The sequence below is a fragment of the Sturnira hondurensis genome, unplaced genomic scaffold (genome assembly GCF_014824575.4).
Source record: "Sturnira hondurensis isolate 20B ecotype Veracruz unplaced genomic scaffold, ASM1482457v3 Scaffold0010803, whole genome shotgun sequence".
NCBI classification, from domain to species: domain Eukaryota; kingdom Metazoa; phylum Chordata; class Mammalia; order Chiroptera; family Phyllostomidae; genus Sturnira; species Sturnira hondurensis.
Window position 1 is genome coordinate 388,929 of NW_028083434.1, and position 20,229 is coordinate 409,157.

Here is a 20,229-nt window from a genome sequence, read left to right on the forward strand (position 1 = left end):
CTTAGCTGTCTGGAGTGTCGTTCCACACACCAAAAGTTTGCAGGTTCAATTCCCAGATTCCCAGTCAGGGCACATACCTAGGTTGCAGGTTCAATTCCTGGTGAGGACTCATACAGAAGGCAACCTATTGATGTTTCTCACATATCTCTCTCTCTCTCTCTCTCTCTCTCTCTCTCTCTCTCTCTGTCCCCGTCTCTATCTCTATCTATCTATCTTTCACTCTCTTTCTCTCTGTCTCTCTCAAATCAATAAACGTATTCTCAGGTGAGGATTAAAAATAATCATAAAATAAAATCACAGTGAGATACTCCTACACATCCACTAGAATGACCAATTTTTTTAAAAAAGATTACCAGTATCAACAGTTGGTAAGGATGGGAAGAAATGGGAACTCCTGTACAATGCATGTGAAAATGTAAATTACACAACCACTTTGTAAACCAGTTTGGCATTATTTACTAGAGTCAAATACATCTGTCTACTATTGTAGTAGAGAAACAGAGGTGTACCACCCATATTCTCCTTCAGGAAAGGCCATTCTTCACAGGTATGAGGAATACCAGCAATAGATAGCCATCAGCTGCCAGCACATTGAGGTGCCGAGAGTTGCTTTGCCCAAGGTCATTCTGTTCCTAAGGTGAAGGAGCAAGGTAGGAGTGGAAATGAGCAAGGCCTGATGCAGAATACACTGACGGGCATTACTTGTTCCAGCTCCATGTCAAGTTTACCCAAGCTTTGTCAGATTTGTGTCATAGTTCATCCTCTCCCTCTGCACAATTGTACTTCCTCTGCCTTACATTTATTGGCTCTGGTCCCTAGAAAGCGTATTGTACTCAACACTGCACCTCATCTTTTGCTTCTGGAGAGCCCAATATGCAACATCTTTGACTCAGTAATTCCACTAGGATAATATACCCTGGAGAAAATAATTCATATGTGCACCAAAAGTATGCACAAGTATGTTCATAGCAGCTTTTGTTTATAATATCCAAATACAGGAAGCTGCCCAAATGTCCATCAATGGGAGAACAAATGAACTATGATATATTCATATGATGAAATAATACACATAGATGAAAATAGCAGCAATATACAGCTACATGCATGACATAATATTGAGTGAAATAAGTGAGATATAAAAAAGTGCATAGTTCCCTGGCTAGGGTAGCTCAGTGGATTGAGTGCAGGCTGCTAACCAAAGGGTCGCTAGTTCGATTCCCAGTCAGGGCACACGCCTGGGTTGCAGGCCAGGTCCCCAGTGGGGGCCATGTGAGAGGAAGCCACACATTGATGTTTCTCTCTCTTCCTCCCTTCCCCCTCTCTAAAAATAAATAAATAAAATCTTCTGAAAGAGTGCATACTCCATGGTGCCATTCATACAAAGCTCAAAAACAGGTAAGAATATGTTTGCATTTACAAGTGATAAAACTATAAAGAAAAGCAATTAAATGATTACCACAGTGATTAATTTTATACAAGCAGTATGACTTGCATCTTGACCAATCCAAACAAACAGCAGTTTTATACTTCATCAGAGAATGCTGGCTCAATACCAGCTCTGGTTTAATTCTGGGTAGGGGAAGAAGAGGTGGTCAGAGACAGAGGCACGTGAGAGGGAGATTTCCAAAATGCTAACAATGTTCCATTTCTTGACTTGGGTAAAAGTTACGTGGACATTCACTTTATAATAATTTGTTTACATAAAATCATTTGTTCATATGTGTGTGTACTATAATACACATATAAAATATGATACACATACACATATATGAAATGTATATAATATGCACATTGAAAGAAGGAAAATACAGACATACTATAGGAAAATGTAAATAAATGTTTTAATTTTAAAAGTATAATTATAAAACCCTAAGTAGATTGTGGGGAAGTGAAGAGTATAATGATCAGAGCTATCATGTACTCATGAATTCTGTAACAATACGATAATAAGACAAACAACCTTGAGAAATTCCTAGAAGTTCTACAAGAGGTACACAGAGACACTGTTGTTCAGAAAAGGGGGCATTCTTTTCCAGCTGCTAGGTGATGGGACAAAAGGTTCACAGAGGAAGGACTATTTGAGGTGAGCATTGAAGAATAGAGGAAATTCCAGTGGGCACAGTTGCAGAGGAGGTTGGAAGAAAAGACAGCACTACCAAGATGGAAGTACGAATAAGTAGCACGTAATCAAGAAATTAAATACCAATCAAATTCATTACAGTAGCATCTCCCAAATTGTTGTGGTGCTCAACAGCCTTAGGAAAATTCTAAATCATACATTATTTTCTCTAAGGAATAGTTACAAATTCCACAGATACCTATTGAATATTTACTCTGGTAGGTGCTTGGGGATACAGCCATCCTAACAAGACAGACAAGGTTCTGAAGATTACACTGCCTATATCTGGGTTTAATTTCACCATTCTTCCAAAGAGCAGAAAACAATCTAGATTCATCCACACAAAGTTGTTTGCTTATGTGTGTGTGTGATTTCATGATTAAACTTAATCAAATTTAGGGTCACCCTCTCCCTCCTTCATGACCCTTGTACTGATTTTGAACTCCAGAGTTTAAGTAAGATTAAAATAGCAGTAGTGGGAAGCTGGTGTCCACTTCTTGGGCTCTTAATATATTCTGTACTGGCCTTCTCTGAGATGTAGTCACCCTGTCATCCCTCCTTGCTGACATCCATTAAGGTGTCCAACTCCTCATCAGGATTCTACTGGCTTGGTCCTTACTGCCACCCAATGCTGCTTCACCTTATCATGACCACAAGACTCCACCTTCTAAGTTCTGTTTTTCTACTTTCTTCCTCCTTCTCAGTTGAGAGGTTCTTACCTATTAGGGTGGAGGGATGGGATGAGTAACCTGACACGTTTTGCCCAGCAAGCATTCTTCCCTAATTTTTTCTGTCTTACACTCTGGTCTGGACGGAGACAGAAAACAACCTAAAATCAAGAGTGTCCTGCCTTTCCTTTCTGGCACCTACAATGCAGGTGAGCCAGCTCATGTGTCACTTCCTACCTTGATAAGGGTCACAGTGTGGAAGCTTCAAGGGAGCTCAGCTAATCTTCATGGATTTTCCCACTGGATGCATCATTGTAGATTAAATGTCACAAATAGAGAAAAGCTGTTTTTAAGACCTGATTGTAATGTTTGAATTTTGTGCTTTAAATAAAATAAGCTTGCTTACTTTAATAACTTCTGTGTTTCTAATTGATGAGATTAAAGATATGGTTTTACTTGGCAGATGTGGATAATTTTCATTCCCAATAAGTGAAAAACTGAGTTGAATTTAGCTATACTCTATTTTCTATTTTAGGGTTTTCAAATTACTAGAGGAATCTTCATGTGCTATGTAAGAATTTTGATCAGATAAAGGCAGCTTATGGGTCTGGTGAGGAGAATCTTGAGAATTTGTAGAATTTTTATTACTTTATGGCCTATACTTCAAAGTCAGCATTTCCTTCATTTTTTGTACATAAATATTAAACAACTTATGACCAGGTTTTTAAAAAAATTAGCAATTTATAAAGGTCAAGACCAAGATGGCAAATTAGTACCACTCAGCTGCTTGGTCAGCCAAGTATCTGAGTCATGAGCACACACATCTGATTGCCGCTAACCACTATACATGTTCAATTCCTAAGGGAAATAAATATTAGAGCATAAGATTTTTGAAGAGTGGTCTTGGGAGGCAACTCTGAAACGGCTTGTTCAGGACAGACTTCTTGGAGCATTAAATACCAAGCTAACCCTGTAGTCTCTCAGTTCTTATCTCCAATTTCTGAGGCAAAGAGGAAAGGAGGCCTGGGTAATGACAGACCTGGCTATGGGATTCACTAAGTAGATAGCAGAGCCTAGCCTAGGAGAATGACATAGGACAAAAGGAATTAAGGAACTGGCCAGGGCAGAAATGCAATAGGAGGGGGAGGGTGCCTGTCACCATCTAATGAGCCTTTCTTGCCCCAAATTCTATAGGAATAAAAACATAAATGGAAATATGTAAATATAAATGAGCTTTTCTTCATGATTCTCTGTATGGAAAGAAATATCTATATGGGACTTGTGCATATGAAAAGCAAGCCTTTTCAACTAGTGGTGATTTAAAAATCAATGAATCATTTATGCCTCTGCCTGGCCTGCCTTCCAGCCTTTGGCTGCTGACTCACCTACGCAAAATCTTCCTCCCCAATCTCATCTGTGTTAGGCAGGCCTGTTTTTGCCCTTGCAGGCCCAAAGCTCTCTTATTTGTGAAAGCTTCAGCCAGCATTAAATTAAACATATTAAAATGCATTTAAATACTGCATTAAAATATTTATATTTTGCTATAAATTTTAAAGGACTTTTTAAAGTTTGCCCTTGAAATTATTTGTGCATAACTAATTTAATTGATACTGACTGTGATTTCTCTATAATCATTATGCATACTTGGAAATTCTTGGAGAGTGAAACAATTCAACCTAAAAATTGTTTTCAAAGAATATATTTTAATAAATACAAAATTAATAATTAATGAACTTGGTACAATGTTATATTTTGTAACCATTTAATTAAATCATTATTTTGGGGTTTTCCATTTTCTTTTAATACTTTACAGTCCCTTTTTAAGATCTCAATTTTTAAAAGACTTTATTTATTTATTTTTAGAGAGAGGGAAAGGGAGGGAGAAAGAGAGGGAGAGAAACATCAGTCTGTGGTTGCCTCTTGCAGGCCCCCAACCAGGTGCTCAGCTGGCAACCAAGACATATGCCCTGACAAGGAATTGAACCAGTGACCCTTTGGTCCACAGGCTGGCACTCAATCCACTGAGCCACACCAACCAGGGGTAAGATCTCAATTTTTTATTTTGCCTCTAAAAAGCCCATAAATGCTAAGCCCTTAGTTATAGTTGTCTAATGGATAAAAGAAAGACACTGAGCACCCATTTAACTGTGTGTGTGTGTGGGAGGGTGATAGTGAAAGTGGTGAGCCTTGTAGGGTTTTTTATAAATTCTTATTTTTTACTTCTTTAAAAATATGTTTTATCAATTATTCTACTACAGTTATTCCATTTCCCCTCTTTATTCCCCTCCACCAGCACACCCCCTCCCACCCACATCCCCCCACTTTAGTTCATGTCCATGAGTCGTACATATACAATCTTTGGCTTCTACATTTCCTATACTATTGTTAACCTCTCCCCGTCTATCTTCTATCTACCCTTTTTGCTACTTATTCTCTGTACCTTTTCCCCCTCTCTCCCCCTCCCACTCCCTGCTGATTACCCTCCATGTCATCTCCATTTCTGTGATTGTGTTTCTGTTCTAATTGTTTGCTTAGTTTGTTTTTGTTTTATGTTCAGTTATTAATAACCGTGAGTTTGTTGACATTTTACTGTTCATATTTTATCTTTTTTTCTTAGATAAGTCCCTTTACCATTTCATATAATAAGGGTTTGGTGATGATGAACTCTTTTAACTTGGCCTTATCTAGGAAGCACTTTATCTGTCCTTCCATTCTAAATGGAAGCTTTGCTGGATAGAGTAATCTTGGATGTAAATCCTTGCTTTTCATAACTTCAAATACTTCTTTCCAGACCCTTCTTGCCTGCAAGGTTTGCTTTGAGAGAAAAGTTGACAGTATTTGTAGGTAACTGTCTTCTTTTCTCTTGCTGCTTTTAAGATTCTCTCCTTATTTAATCTTGGGTAATATAATTATGATGTGCCTTGGTGTGTTCCTCCTTGGGTCCACCTTCTTTGGGACTCTGAGCTTCCTGGACTTTCTGGAAGTCTATTTCCTTTGTCCCCAGACTGGGGACATTCTCCTTCATTGTATTTTCAAATAAGTTTTCAATTTCTTGATTTTTCTCTTCTCCTTCTGGCACCCCTATGATTTGGATGTTGGGACGTTTAAAGATATCCTGGAGGTTCCTAAGCCTGTCCTCATTTTTTGAATTCTTTTTTAAGAGTTTTTTTTTTAATTTACTTATTTATCCTTAGAGAGGAAGGGTTAGGGAGAGAAATATCAATGTATGGTTGCCTCTCATGCGTCCCCTGCTGGGAACTGGCCCGCAACCCAGGCATGTGCCCTGACTGGGAATCAAACTGCAATCCTTTGGTTCAGCAGGCCCACACTCAATTCACTGAGCTACACCAGCCAGGGCATTTTTTTGAATTCCTGTTTCTTCATTCTGTTCTGGTTGAATGTTTCTTTCTTCCTTTAGGTCCACACCATTGACTTGAGTCCCAGTTTCCTTCCCGTCGCTGTTGCTTCCCTGTACCTTTTCCTTTATTTCACTTAGCATAGTCTTCATTTTTTCATCTAATTTGTGACCATGTTCAGCCAATTCTGTGAGCATCCTGATTACTAATGTTTTGAACTGTGCATCTGATACTCTTCTCTGCTTAGTTGTATTTTTCTGGAGCTTTGGTCTGTTCTTTCCTTTGGGCTATTTTTTTTTTTTGGTCTGGGCGTACCTGTGATGTAGTAGGGGGCAGAGCCTTAGGTGTTCACCAGGGCAGGGCAACCCACATGGCTGCATCAGTGATGCTATTCGTGGGGGAGGGGTTTGAGAGGGAATAATGCTGCTTGCTCTGCTCTCTGTTGGTTTCCAGTCACTTCCCCAGCTTCCCTCAAGCAAATCGGGCCCTACTGGTGCTGATTCCCGGGTGGGTGGGTTTGTGTGCATTCTAGGGCCCTGTAGGTCTTTTTAATAAACTCTCTTGTGAGGCTGGGAGTTTCTCCTGCTGGTGCCTCAACCCCCACAGGTGTTTTCAATCAGAGGTTTAAGGCTTTATTTCCCTGCACTGGGACCCTGGGTTGTGTGCCCTGTCTCGCTCCCTAGTCGTTCCTCCCAGTTTATCTGCAAGCTGATGTGGGACTGCCCAGTCTGCAATCCGCTGCCTCTCCGGGCTCGCCAGCTGCTGTCTTGCCAAGAGTCCTCTCCACCCGGCTGCCCACCTCTACCTCTCCTACCGGTCTGGATGAATGTTTCTTCTTTAACTCCTTGGTTATTGGACTTCCATAGAGTTCAGTTTTCTGTCAGTTCTGGTTGTTTTTTTTTTTAAATTTGTTGTCCTTCTTTTGGTTGTGTGAGGAGGCACAGTGTGTCTACCTATGCCTTCATCTTAGCTGGAAGTGTCTACCTATGCCTCCATCTTAGCTGGAAGTACTTTTTTTACTTTTTTAAAAAAGACAAAAGATTTATATGATCTGAAGAGAAACCAGAGCATACTTTTAAAAAAGATTTTATTTGTTTATTTTTAGAGAGAGGGGAAAAGAAGGAGAAAGAAGAAGAGAAACATCAATGTGTGGTTGACTTTCATGCACCCCCTACTAGGGACCTGGCTTGCAACCCAGGCATGTGCCCTGACTGGGAATTGAACCAGCGATGTTTTTGTTCACAGGCCGGCACTCAATCCACTGAGCAACACCAGCCAGGGCAGCCTTGTGTTTTCTTGAAGCTAGAGTTTTATTTATTTGTGTTTTGTTTAATGCATTGGATGATTCTTACATGTAAATACAAGGCACAAGACCTTTATTTGGTTAATACAAAATGCCATCTGATAGATAAGAATGGTCAGAGCTATAAGGGGGAACCCAAAAAACTCAAAATGTATTTATTAAAAGTTGTGTATTTATTCTTACATGTTTAAACTTCAATCACCATCAAAGTACTCTTCATTTGAAGCAATACACCTATAGAGATGTTTTTTCCACTGCTCAAAACAGTTTTTGAACTTGTTGATGTTGATGCCTTTTAGTGCTTCTGCTGTTTTTGTTTGTTTGTTTGTTTCACCTCTTTCCACATCAGCAAAACATTTCCCTTTGAGGACTTTTTTCATCCAGGGAAACAAAGAAAAGTTGCTAGGGGCGAGATCCGGTGAATAGGGAGGTTGGGGCATCAACGTTATGCCATTTTTCGTTAAAAACTGAACACTCACTTGGCAGATGGAAATTAAGAGTAGAGAAAACATTCCAAAAAGGTGCATACAAATATACCAAAAATATACATCTGTGGTGTGTGCAGGTGTACTGGTAAATCACTCATCGTTAAATGGGCAAACACATTAAAAGAGTCTTCAAAAATTTTTTCATTGAGGCCAAACACAGCCTCTCACAACACTGCCAGCTGGTACACTGATACAGATGGGCTCCTAGAACACTCACCTAGCAGGGGAAGCTTGTACTACAAGGGGCCCACCCTCCGGAAGATAATTACATTTTCTTCTGTCTCCTTCCTTGTATACATCAAGGAATTTACACTAGAATTGACAAATTTTAAGATACGGGATATAAAAGGTGAAGGAGAAGCAGAGCTCATGGATAAACTTGAAGTTTCAAACTTGAATAACTAGTTAAAGCAGTGGTATCATTAACAGCCATAAGTAAGTCAGAAGGTGGTTATGAATAAAAAATGATTTTAGCCAAGTTACAAAAATGACTTCACACATACAGAAGCACATTGTTAGTAAGTATAGCCCCCCAAATTATCCCCCCAATGGAAATATAAAAATTTGCCACAGGATCTGGGCTAGGGAAATGATTTTGTCAAGTTTGCCTTTGTCCCCTCTGCTGGCCCTAGGCTGAGGGGATTCATATCTTCACCTAACTTTGACTCCAGGGCCAGCTAGTTCAGTTCACTCTAAAAACCACTTTAGACTCCCTCACCCCATGACCTTCTTCTGTGCCTAGTATACTAATCCCCAAGCCTAATGCACCTTCTTTTTTTTTAAGATTTTATTTATTTGTTTTTAGAGAGGGAGAGAAATATCAATGTGTGGTTGCCTCTTGTGCACCCACTACTGGGGACCCGGCCCTGCAACCCAGTCACATGCCCTGACTGGGAGTTGAACTGGTGACCTTTTGGTTTGCAGGCTGTCACTCAATCCACTGTTCACCTTCTTGGTATATTTTTCTCTACTCCTGCTTTCCATCTGCCAACCATTGCCAAGGAAAGCTACAGACACGTGCTCATTTGGATCACTATGGAAATTCATGCCATCTGCCACCCACCAGGCTCTCTCTGTTGCTCTAAAACCCTTTATTAACTGTTTTGCATTCACTATCACTCTCCATCAGTTTCTTCCCTCCTTCAGTGACTATGTAAGTTCTCAAACCCTCCTCTACTCTCAACTTCAAATTCATCAGATTAAATGTGATAATTCAGGCACAGCAGGTACCATAGTATCTGACACATCAAAAATTCTAAATAAACACTTACTTCCCTGACCGGTGTGGGTCAGTTGGTTGGGCATTGTCCCAAAAAGTGAAAGGTCACTGTTTCAATTCCTGGTTAGAGCACATTGCTGGGGTTGCGAGTTCTCTACCTGGTGGGCACATACGTGAAGCAACCAATCAATATTTTCCTCTCATATTGATGTTTCTCTCCCTCTCTTTCTCCTTCCCTTCCCTTCTCTCTAAAAATAAATAAAATGTTTTAAAGGAAATTAATAAATAAAATAAACACTGCTATTACTATTAATACCAAATGAACAGCAAAATATGTTGGTCAAAAAACTCAGGCTTTGGATTCAGACAAATGCCAGTTTGAATCTCAGTTCTGCCAATTACTAGTTAATGTGCAAGTTGCTAAAACTCTCAGAGTCTCAGTTTTCTCATCTTTGAAATGGAAACAGTATTACCACTTTACAGAGATTTAGTAAGAATTAAATGGAAGTATGTATGTAAAGCCATGAGCGGAGTGTCTGTCACATGACTGTTCAATGTTAGCCACCAGGATTAGGGATTATTGTTATTACAGCATTCACTTACTACTTTTTTCTGAAAAAGAAAATCATCATTTCTCCTGTGAAAGAGCACAGTTTATAGCGTCCTCACCTCCATTTCTTCACAACCTCTTATTATTTACTATATGCAGGGCACGATTTTAGGTTCTGGAGATATTATAGATCTGGAGGAGGAAGTATCCTCTTCTCTAAGATTGATACCTCCATCTCCACCTTGGATCCTTGTTCTTCCTAATCACTGACGGGGTTTTGTTGCTACCTTTCTGCTTTCCTCTTCTGGTATCTTAAATGTCTACCTCTTCATTGGTACCTCCCCCTTTGTTTTGAAGTGGCTTTGGGTGCCCTGGCCAGGTAGTCCAGTTGGTTGGATTGCCATCTCCGTACCTAATAAGGTTGTGGGTTTGATCCTGCTCAGGGTGTGTGTGGGAGGCAACTGATTGATACTCCTCTCTTACATCAATGTTTCTCTCTCCACTCCCCGCCCTGTTCTTCTCTCTCTAAAAATCAATAAGCATATCCTCTGGGGAAGATTAAAAAATTAATAAAGTGACTTCAGGTTTTGCCAACTATTTCTGTTTGGCCCTTCTAACTAATTTAATTAAACTTTTATTTCACTCCTTCCTATTTCCAAACTTCTTCAATAGGGGATCTCTCACCTCCATCTCCTCATGATCCAGCCCCTTCTCAATTCCCTGTCACCTTGTTCTACCCTCACCACTTGTTGAAGCCACTTATTTTGTCGTCTCCAGTGACCTCCATGACACGTCTTGACAAAGTCTCTCGGTCCTCATTTTCCTTGTCCTGCTTTCAGCTTTTGTCATTGCTAACCCTCCCCTACATGTTATTTCTTTGTTTTTTATTTTCATTGATTGTAAATCATTTAAAATACAGGAAAGGACATAAAATACAAAATCAATATATATAACAACCACCCAATTTTATCAAATCTTGTAACATCAACTTTCAGATGTGTTTAAAAAGTAAATACTGTAGATATAGTTGATACTCCCTGTATGCTCTTCTCCAGTCTCAGCATTCTACATCTTTCATATTTGGTGATGATTATGCCCTTTCATGTTTTATATACTTATACTCTTATGTCTTATAGACAAAGGCAACATACAGTATTTTCAGACTTTATATAAATGGTATATCATACACACTTGCAATTTTCTGTTTATGCTCAGTATTGTATTTTTGAACTCTAACTCTGTTAATAGATATAGTTTGAGTTATTTATTGTAATTTCAAAATAGTAATGAACTTCATGATTACTGTGATTCATTTATATATTCACCTGCTGATGGACATTTAATTCACTTCCATTTTTTTCCCTGAGATTGCAGATAATGCTGCAGTGAACATTCTTTTACATGTCTCCTTGTGCACAAAGTATAGAATTTTGTCTGGTTCTATAACTAAAAATTGAATTTCTGGGTTGAAGTGTATTACATACAATTGTATTATATGATGTCAAATCCCTTTTTATAGCAATTCTACCAACTTATACTCCTTTCAGTGACCAGAGTTCTATCTGTTCTACATCCTTAACAACACTTGGTGTTGTCTGAATTTTAATTTTTGTCAAACCAATGGTCGTGAAATGGTAGCTCATAGTTTTAATTTTCAATTTTCTGAAGAGTAATGGAGTGAAGCATCCTTTTGTGTCTTTATTGGCCATTTGGGTTTCCTTGACTATGAGTTTCTTATTCATGAATTTTGTAAATTTTTCTACTAGTTTTCTTTTTGTCACTGATTTATAGGGGTTCTTATACATTCAGGATACTAATTCATTCATTAATTTAATGTATATTTTTCTAGCATCCACTTTGTTATAGAAATAGTTCTAGGCACCAGGAATAAAGCAAAGAACAAAACACAAAAATCTCTGCCCTCGAGGAACCGACATTCTAGTGGAGGGAGAATAAACAAAATTAGTAAGTAAAATAGATGGAATAATGGAAAGTGAAAAATCCCCTGGAGAAAAATAAACAGGGAAGAGGGATAAGGAGCATGTGTGTACAGGCTTGGGAAAGGAGATTGTCGAACCACAATTTTAAATAAAAGTGTCTAAGAAAGCCTTACTGAGAAAGTGATATTTGAGTGAAGACCTGAAGGAAGTGATAGTGCAGGTAGGGTAAAGAGCAGTTGCGAAGGCCCTGAGGCAAGGGTGTGCCCGGCAAGTCCTAGGAATTACAAGAAGCAATGTGACTAAGCAGAATGAGTTGGAGAGACTGGTAGAAGACAAACTCAGCAAGGTGATAACAGCAGCTGGACATGTACAACCTCCCAGGTTATCCTTTGTCAGTTATAAGTATTGAGAATATCTTCTCCCAGTATGTGGCTTGTCTTTTGATTTATTTATGTTATCTTGGAGTGCATACATTTTGGAGTGTTATATAGTTAAATGTGTCAGTCAATTTCCTTATTGTTTGTGCTTTTTAACATCTTTTAAAAGTATTTACTTTTTTGAGAGAGGGGAGAATGGAGATAGAGAGGGAGAGAAACATCAATTGGTTGCTTCTTGCACGTGTCCTGATGGGGGACAGAACTCACAACCCAAAGCATGTGCCCTGACCAGGAATTAACCTGTGACCTTTCTGTTCATGGGCCAAAGTTCAACCAACTGAGCCATGACAGCCAGGGCTGTGCTTTTTAATATCTTAAGTAATCATTCTAATTCCCTATTCCAAGGTCATATACATGTTCTCCTATTTTCTTCTGAAAGTTATAAAGATCTGCTTTTTCACATTTAGATCTTTAATCTACCTGGAATTGAATTTCCCCCTCTATTGTGTGAGGTAGGGATCTAATTTTATAATTTTCCATGAGGATGCACAATAGTCCCTTCACCATTTAGTAAATAATCCATTTTTCCCTACTGATTTCAAATGCACATGCTGCATATCAACTGTCCATATATGTATGATCTGTATTCGGGGTCCATATTCTGTTCCATTGGTCTATCTACTTCTATACCACACTGCCTACATTACTAGAGGTTTTAAATCAGTCTTTTTAAAAAATATTTTATTTATTTATTTTTAGAGAGGGGAAGGGATGGAGAGAGGGAGAGAAACATCAATGTGTGGTTGCCTCTCACCCACCCCCTTCTGGGGACCTGGCCTGCAACCCAGGCCTGTGCCCTGACTGGGGATCCAACCAGCAGCTTTTCAGTTTGCAGGCCAGTGCTCAATCCATTGAGTCACACCAGCCAGGGCTAAAATCAGTCTTGATATATAGTGCATTGTAGACTCTTGAACAAATTAGTAACAATTGAAGCATTCCTCTGGGAATAGTATCCTTACAACTGTCAACAGAGTAAAATGGTCAATGGAGACATCTATCACAAAGGCTTACAAGAAAGTGATGGTGGTGTGAATAGAGAGAAAACACGGAATCTAAAGGTAATTCCAAAGAAATTATTACCAAGGTTTGTTGGTTGGTTGGATATAGAGAAATGAAGAGAGAAGATGAAAACACATGGCTTTAAAGTTTCAAGCCTGCGTGACTGTGAGAAATTATGATGAGCTAGTTTTGTTATTCAGTGTTGTGATAACAATGGGGTATATTAGGCAGGGGGTCGGGGTCAGGGACATGTAATTGGTCATTGCTTGTATACAGGTGACCTGTGGGGGTCACGAAGGTCTGAGCTTTGGCCATTTTTCGGATTCGGAGGGTGGAAGGAATAAGAGGAAGGGGAGGAAGGGACATCGGAGAGATAGGATAACCAGCATAGTGTGTTATAACCATAATAAGGATATTTTGAATGGATGATGGGGGTTCTGTTGGCTCGACACCTTTGAGTTCCCTCATAGGTATGACTATGCTTTGTTTCCATAGTAATCTTCAAAGTCCCAAGAATAATTCCGGTGTCACTCACCGGCAGCTTTTAAAACGTTTTCGTTGCTGGACGTGGTGGAGATGCCCCCGGTCCGTCGGGTCTCTTGCTGCAGTTCTTCATATTGGCCGCAGGGGGCGGACGCTGCGGCGGCCTGGAAAATTGGTGGGGGCGCGAGGTGCCGCTCTCTCTCGGGTCAAGCTTTCGGCTCCTGGCGCACAGCGTGGAGGTTTTCTTAAAACGACACGCAGCCGCGTGGGTAGGAAGACGCGGGAGACAGTGTCGTCGGATTCCCGGCAGTCTGCAGCCCCACGGAAACCGGAGGCCGCCTGGATGGAACCGCCGCTCCCAGCCGGAGCCCAGCCCCTCGCAGTATCCGCCAGATAGAAGGGGGAGGGGAGGCCGAGGAGGGCTGGGGTGGGAGGTCGGGGTGAGGGGACTGCGGAACACGGCTGAGGTGGGGAGCCTGAACGGTCTGGCCCGGAGGCCGAGCCTAGCTACGGAGGGGGTCGGTGCTGGAGGCAATGCCTCCGGCACAGGGGAGGGCAGGCAGAGGGGTAGCGGCTTCCCCCCTAGACTCCGCACCGCGCCACCCTTCTCTGGCAGCACTTCTAGTGCAGAACCTTGACTAATGTGCACATACTGTCGAGGGTATAGAGATGAGAGGTCCTCTCCGGGAGCCCTGCGTCCTGACCCTAGCTCAGAGGAACGGGCAATATGAGTAAGTAGTCGCCTGATTCCCGCAGAGGAGGGGAGCCTTCCATTACCTCCCAATCCCAAATCACGAAGAGCCACCCACTCTCCTCTCACTGAGGCTGTGTGGACAACAGGTTCAGGGCCAGGTGTGAAGTGCGAGTACTCTAACCACGGGGCTTTGTCCTCAACTTCCAAGCCCTTGGATTGCTCCTGACAGTGTGGCCCAGTGGAAGGACCCAATGGGTGGGGAAGCAGGAAGCCTGGGTTCTTAGTTCCTGCCCCTGCAACTGACATGTGTTGTGTAACCTTGGGCAAGTCAGTAAAGCTTTCTGGGCCTTAGTGTCCTCATCAGTTAAACAAAAACATTAGCTGCTTACCTTGTAGCCTTTGCGGTTGGAACTGAGAAAATAATGTGAAAGTGGTTTAGAAAAAGTAAAAGTGCTATAGAATCACTTCATTGTTAACCTTAACAGAAGTGCGTTTTCTTAACCCCATTCAGCTTGTTGCTCTAGTCTCCCCACCCCTTTAGTCCACTTGCTAGAAAGCATATTCATTAATTCAGTAATGGTTTAGTGTAGCCCAGTAACTGCCTCATTTTTTGACTTGACTCTTAGAAAAAGTCATGAAATGTACAGAAATATATATATATATGACATTTGGCATTTTATCTTTGTGTTACCTTCCACTCTGCCTAGCACATAGGAGATCAGTAAATACTGGTGACTGATGGATTAGAATATTCCTTTGATAAGCTGTCCGTGTAGCTGCTGATCTCACTCCCTTGCCACTAATGCCTCATTTTAAAGGTATCTGTGGTGACCCGTACATTTCATAGGCCCCCATCTACCCCTGTCTGATCGGGCTACCTCCCTGGGTTGTTCACAGGTTTCTTGACATTAGAGTGTAAAAATTGGTGATGGCTTAAATCCTGCCATCACCTAACATTAGATTCCACCCCAAAACAGTTTTTCTCAGTTCCTGCTTTTAGATGGTCCAGACTTAACCTGTATCTATGATGTCTAATTTTACAGAAGAAATTCCCACTAACCTATCTTGCCCTTTTCTGACAGTCTTGCTATCAGCCTAATTGGACATCAGCTGGTTCTATGAAGTAGCTCTTCCCTAGGTGCTACTTGGTCAGTCTGATTGATGTAAGAAATTTCTGCTATTTTTCCCAGACTTCATCAAACTCTGGAAGACCAATGTAATGAAAGTCAGTTTAACAGGAAAGTAAATTGGAACATGGATTGCCACTGCCACTTCCAAAGGCTAGAAAAGGGTGGAGAGGTGTGGCCCCTGAGAAAATCAGTAAATTGTTTGTGTCTTGGTTTCCCCCTATGTTTAAAACAAAATTCTGTGGAATGAATAAAATAGTTACATTGTTGAGATCATCACAGCCCCGGACCTACTCCCTTGGTTCCCGGTTCCGTTGTTTTGGAACTCTGTTCAGCTTATACGGGAGTGAACAACTGGCCTTGAGATAAATGTTTCCCTCTATCTGAGCTCTTGTACCAGAAGAACTTTTAAACTTGGCAGTGGTAGCTCTCTTGACAACTTGTGTCTTTCCCACATAAAATCAAATTCTTGTGGTCCATATCTGTATAAATTATGGGGGTATAGCAACAACTAGCACTTAATGGCTTGATCTGTGCCGGCTACTCTTCTAAGCACTTTTCATGAATTAGTTCATTTAACCCTCATGTGAGAAGTACTGTGAAATAATAATATTTTCAGCATTATCATCCTTTTACAGATAGAGAAATTAGGCACAGAGGTTAAGTCACTTGCTCACACTTGGGATGCAGAATAGCTGAGGTTTAAACCCATGTAACTTATCTCAGAAATACATTGTCTGAGAAGTTTCTTCAGAAATCATTTATTAAAGACACCTGATATTATCATACCATCTATAACCCTCAAATTCTTACCTCTTGGGTTCCTTCTGTGAATTGGGTGTCCAGAATGTTTTTCTTTTGGCCTGTTTTGATCTTTAGTTCTGTAGTTATTGCTCTCAACCATGGAGAAAGGTACATGAGAGACTAACATTGCAGTTAAAAAGTACATTTTTCAGAAACAAACACCAATATTTATTTTTTTCAAGGAAAATAGATTATGATGCAACCTTCTGTTTCATCTTTAACCTTCTTTGAGCAAATCAAAGCATTTCCTAGGGATAATGCTGAAAAATCCACATTTACAATTCGTCACTCTGTTCTGTTTCACAACTACCAGATTCTTGTTTCTGTTGTATCCTGTACCTCTGCCTCTGGACCACCAATCTGTTCTATATGAGTTTTTGTTTCTTTTTGTTGAGGTTGTACACTATTTGTCTTGGTGTGCCTGATTAATTTTACTTAGCATAATGCCTTCAAATCCATCTGTGTTACCTGTTGTGTGATGGTTTTTAACAACACATTCCAGTTGAAGCCTTACTGCTAATGCTTAACACCATTTCTAGTGTAGTTACTTTGAGATTACATGGGTCTGTGTTCATTTTCTTGAAAATAACTTCTTTTTTATTTTAATTTTTATTTCTTGTTCAAGTACAGTTTTCTGTCTTATATTCCCAGCCCCGCCCCCCCAGTGCTCCCCACCTCCCTCCCATTTCCACCCCCCACCTTAGTTATTATCCATGTGTCCTTTATACTTGTTCATGTGAGTCCATCCCCTTTTCCCCTATGATTCTCTCCCCTCTCCCCTCTGGACCCTGTCAGCCTGTTCCGTATTTGAGTATCATTGGTCATATTTTGCTTGCTTGTTTGTTTTGTTGTTTAGATTCCTGTTAACGGTGATATCATATGGTATTTGTCTTTCACCACCTGGCTTATTTCGCTCAGCATAATGCTTTCCAGTTCCATCCATGATATTGCAAAGGATAGGAGCTCCTTCTTCCTTTCTGCAGCATAGAATTCCATTGTGTAAATGTACCATAGTTTTTTGATCCAGTCATTTACCGATGGGCATCTAGGTTGTTTCCAACTCTTGGCTATTGTAAATTGTGCTGCTATGAACATTGGGGTGCATAGGTTCTTTTGGATTGGTGTTTCAGGGTTCTATTAGGATATACTCCTAATAGTGGAATTGCTGGGTCAAAAGGCACATTCATTTTTAGTTTTCTTAGAAAATTCCATACTGTTTTGAAAATAACTTCTTCCTTGCTTTGTCAGCCTTTTTTTATTCATAAAATTTATTTATTTAGTTTTTCTAGTTTGCTCATATTTCATGCTAATGTTCTCTATATTAAATTGAGACCTCTTTAAATTTAGAACTAGATTTTTATTTTAAATGGATAAAAATTACAACAGTACCAATAATAATGTTTTCCTTATATTAGAGTAACAATATGTTGGGACATTTGCTAAACTTTTTCTTTGTTTTTTTTTCTTTTTATTTTATTTTAATTGTTCAAGTACAGTTTGCTGCCTTTTACCCCCACCCCAGCCTACACCCCCACCCTCCCCACCTCCCTTCCTTTTCCACGCCCCCCCTTGTTTTTGTCCATGTGTCCTTTATACTTGTTCCTACAAACCCTTCCCCTTTTCCCCTGAAATCCCTCCCCTCTCCTCCCCTCTGGGCACTGTCAGCCTGTTCTCTGTTTCAGTGTCTTTGGTTATATTTTGCTTTAACCAAAGGAAAAGGTTCCTGTTAAAGGTGAGATCATATGGTATTTATCAGCCTTTATCTAGTTTCTGGTCTCCATCTGGGTTTATAAGACTTTGTGCTCAACTCATGAACTTTGTAGATTAAAAGAATCCCATATTCCCCTAGTCACCTTAAAATACAAACCCCTACAAATTAGGATCAGAGCAGAAAGACAGCATTATTTTTCTTAGGTTATTTCCCTTAGTTCTGTCCAAGCCATTTCTTTCCCTAAGTTATCTCCTTAAAAGTTAACACATTTGAAAAACTTCATAAAACTGAAACAAGTTCCCCAAAAGATAACAAAACAGGAGTTAAACCCTTCAAAACAATGCTATTTTTAGTGTCAGAAGTTGAACAGTTAAATTTAGAAATTTATCTCTGTTTATAGCTTAATCTAGTTGTTTTATTCAACCAATATTTATGTATTAGGCAGAAGGCACAAGTGAATATGCTAGGTTCCTTGCTTTCAAGGACCTCACATCAATATGGGAGATAAATATAACTATAATGGAGTGCGTAAGTGCTCTATTTCAGAAGCAAGCAAAGGAGGGGATGAGGCTTCTGACTCTGCTTGGGGGTGTTGGGGGGAGCATCACACAAAAGGTAGTATTTGAGGTAGGTCTCTGTAAGAATGTTCCTGGCAAAAAGAACCCCCTGAGGAGGGCTAGATTTGGGGGAGGCAGGGGTATATTCAGAATGGCCATTTACCAGTAGGTTATACCTTGATTCTGAGCTATAACAGATAAGTAGTAAATTAAAATTAATATTTCAGGAATACATAGGAATTGAGAAGTCTCACATTTTATGCTGGAGGGCCAAGTTTTTCAGTCATGTTTACCTAGAACTACCAGCATGAAGTTGGAAAAGCAGAGTAAAAACAAGGGTGTTAGAGGCAGTCTGGTGATATCTTCTACCTTGTTGGTCACTGGGGTTATTTTGACCAATCCACCTGTCCGGGCACCTCCTCTTAGTCCTCCGTGAACCTGAATTGTTTGAAGAGATAGAACCTTTTTTTTTTTTTTGGTCAAAGCCATGGAGATATTGGAAAGCTAACTTATGAAATTTCTCATTGGTTTGTTCAACAAGCTCGAGTGATTTCTAGGTGCCAGGCACTGTGCTAGGTGCTAGAAATGCCATGGGAAAAAGGTAGCCATAGCCTCGTGGAGTTCACACCCGGCTATTAGTTCTTCACTCTGGTATGCATACTCTGAAGGTGTAGGTGCTGTAATTCATGCTCCTAAGATTGTAAGTTCTTCTTAGGATATAGACTATTCTGTATGGCACCAAACAGTGTGGGTATTTAGACATGGATCACCACTACTATCCTTCTAGACCTAGAGCAATATCTAGCTGTCATGATGCTCAGATCTAGGGGACAAGTTACAGCAAGCCTGATCAATATAGACTGGATTTTTGTAACAACACGGCGTATTTTGTTGTTAAATGATTGGATTTTTCAGTAGCTATTCATTGATGCATTCCTCTGTTTCCTAGGTTAATAATCCAGTTGCACACGAAGGAACAACTTGTTCAAGATATCATTCCTATAAATAGCCACTTCAGATGTATTCAAGGTACTAGCTTTAATGGCTTAGCTAGTTTTATAATGTTTTTGTATGGTCATTATTGTCTTGTATAACACTGTACATATTTAAATTTGTCACTGTAAAATGAAACATATCACTCTTTACATAAATCTACCATTGAGAAGATGATAAATGCATTGTCTAAGAGAGCTGAAGGGATGTGTGTGTGTGTGTGTATGTGTGTGTATGTGTATAAATAAATAAATAAAATATTCTCAACTGCTTCCCTGACTGGGGGTTAGAAATGTATGTAGTCTGTTACCTATGTAGGTAGTCTTTTATGCTGTCTGACTTGTATGTGGATTTAAATGACAATCTTGGGTTTAACTGACACCCTGCTCATTGTAAAGTATCAATGATACTTTGATACTGATTGTATTCACACACGTTCAGTATTTTATCTCCTCACTGTTTGAAATTAAAACATTTGGCAATATGCCTTGAAATATCATAATACTGTATACTCAGTTGTGCTGATTCTCAAACCTTGGCAATGGTAAATCATAAGAAAAATGACTCAGGGGAGGATGTATTTGGCTTTTTGCCCTCAAATTTAGAGAGGGAGAACAGAACATCTGTTGTTTCATCTGCTACAGTGAGAATCAAAAAGTTGGGAGGACTGTGTAGGAGGTGTTGCTTCTGTCATCTCACATTGCTCTCGAAAGGAAATCGATTACTAGAGAACAAATGCATTATGTTTCCAGTGGGTGCGTTGGCTTCATCAGAAAGAAGC

At 40.0% G+C, this 20,229-nt stretch overlaps 1 protein-coding gene across 2 annotated transcripts in view; it reads left to right on the top strand.

The window, feature by feature from the left end:
- Positions 1-13,732: 13,732 nt before the first annotated feature.
- OCRL (OCRL inositol polyphosphate-5-phosphatase) overlaps positions 13,733-20,229 on the top strand; it is a 47,392-nt gene continuing 40,895 nt past the window's right edge. For both annotated transcript variants that reach the window (XM_037059295.1, XM_037059296.1), the window contains exons 1-3: positions 13,733-13,944; positions 14,214-14,293; positions 19,405-19,484. In XM_037059295.1, coding sequence (XP_036915190.1) covers positions 13,906-13,944; positions 14,214-14,293; positions 19,405-19,484 — 199 coding nt within the window. In that variant the 5' untranslated portion in view covers positions 13,733-13,905. The remainder of the gene's footprint in view (positions 13,945-14,213; positions 14,294-19,404; positions 19,485-20,229) is intronic.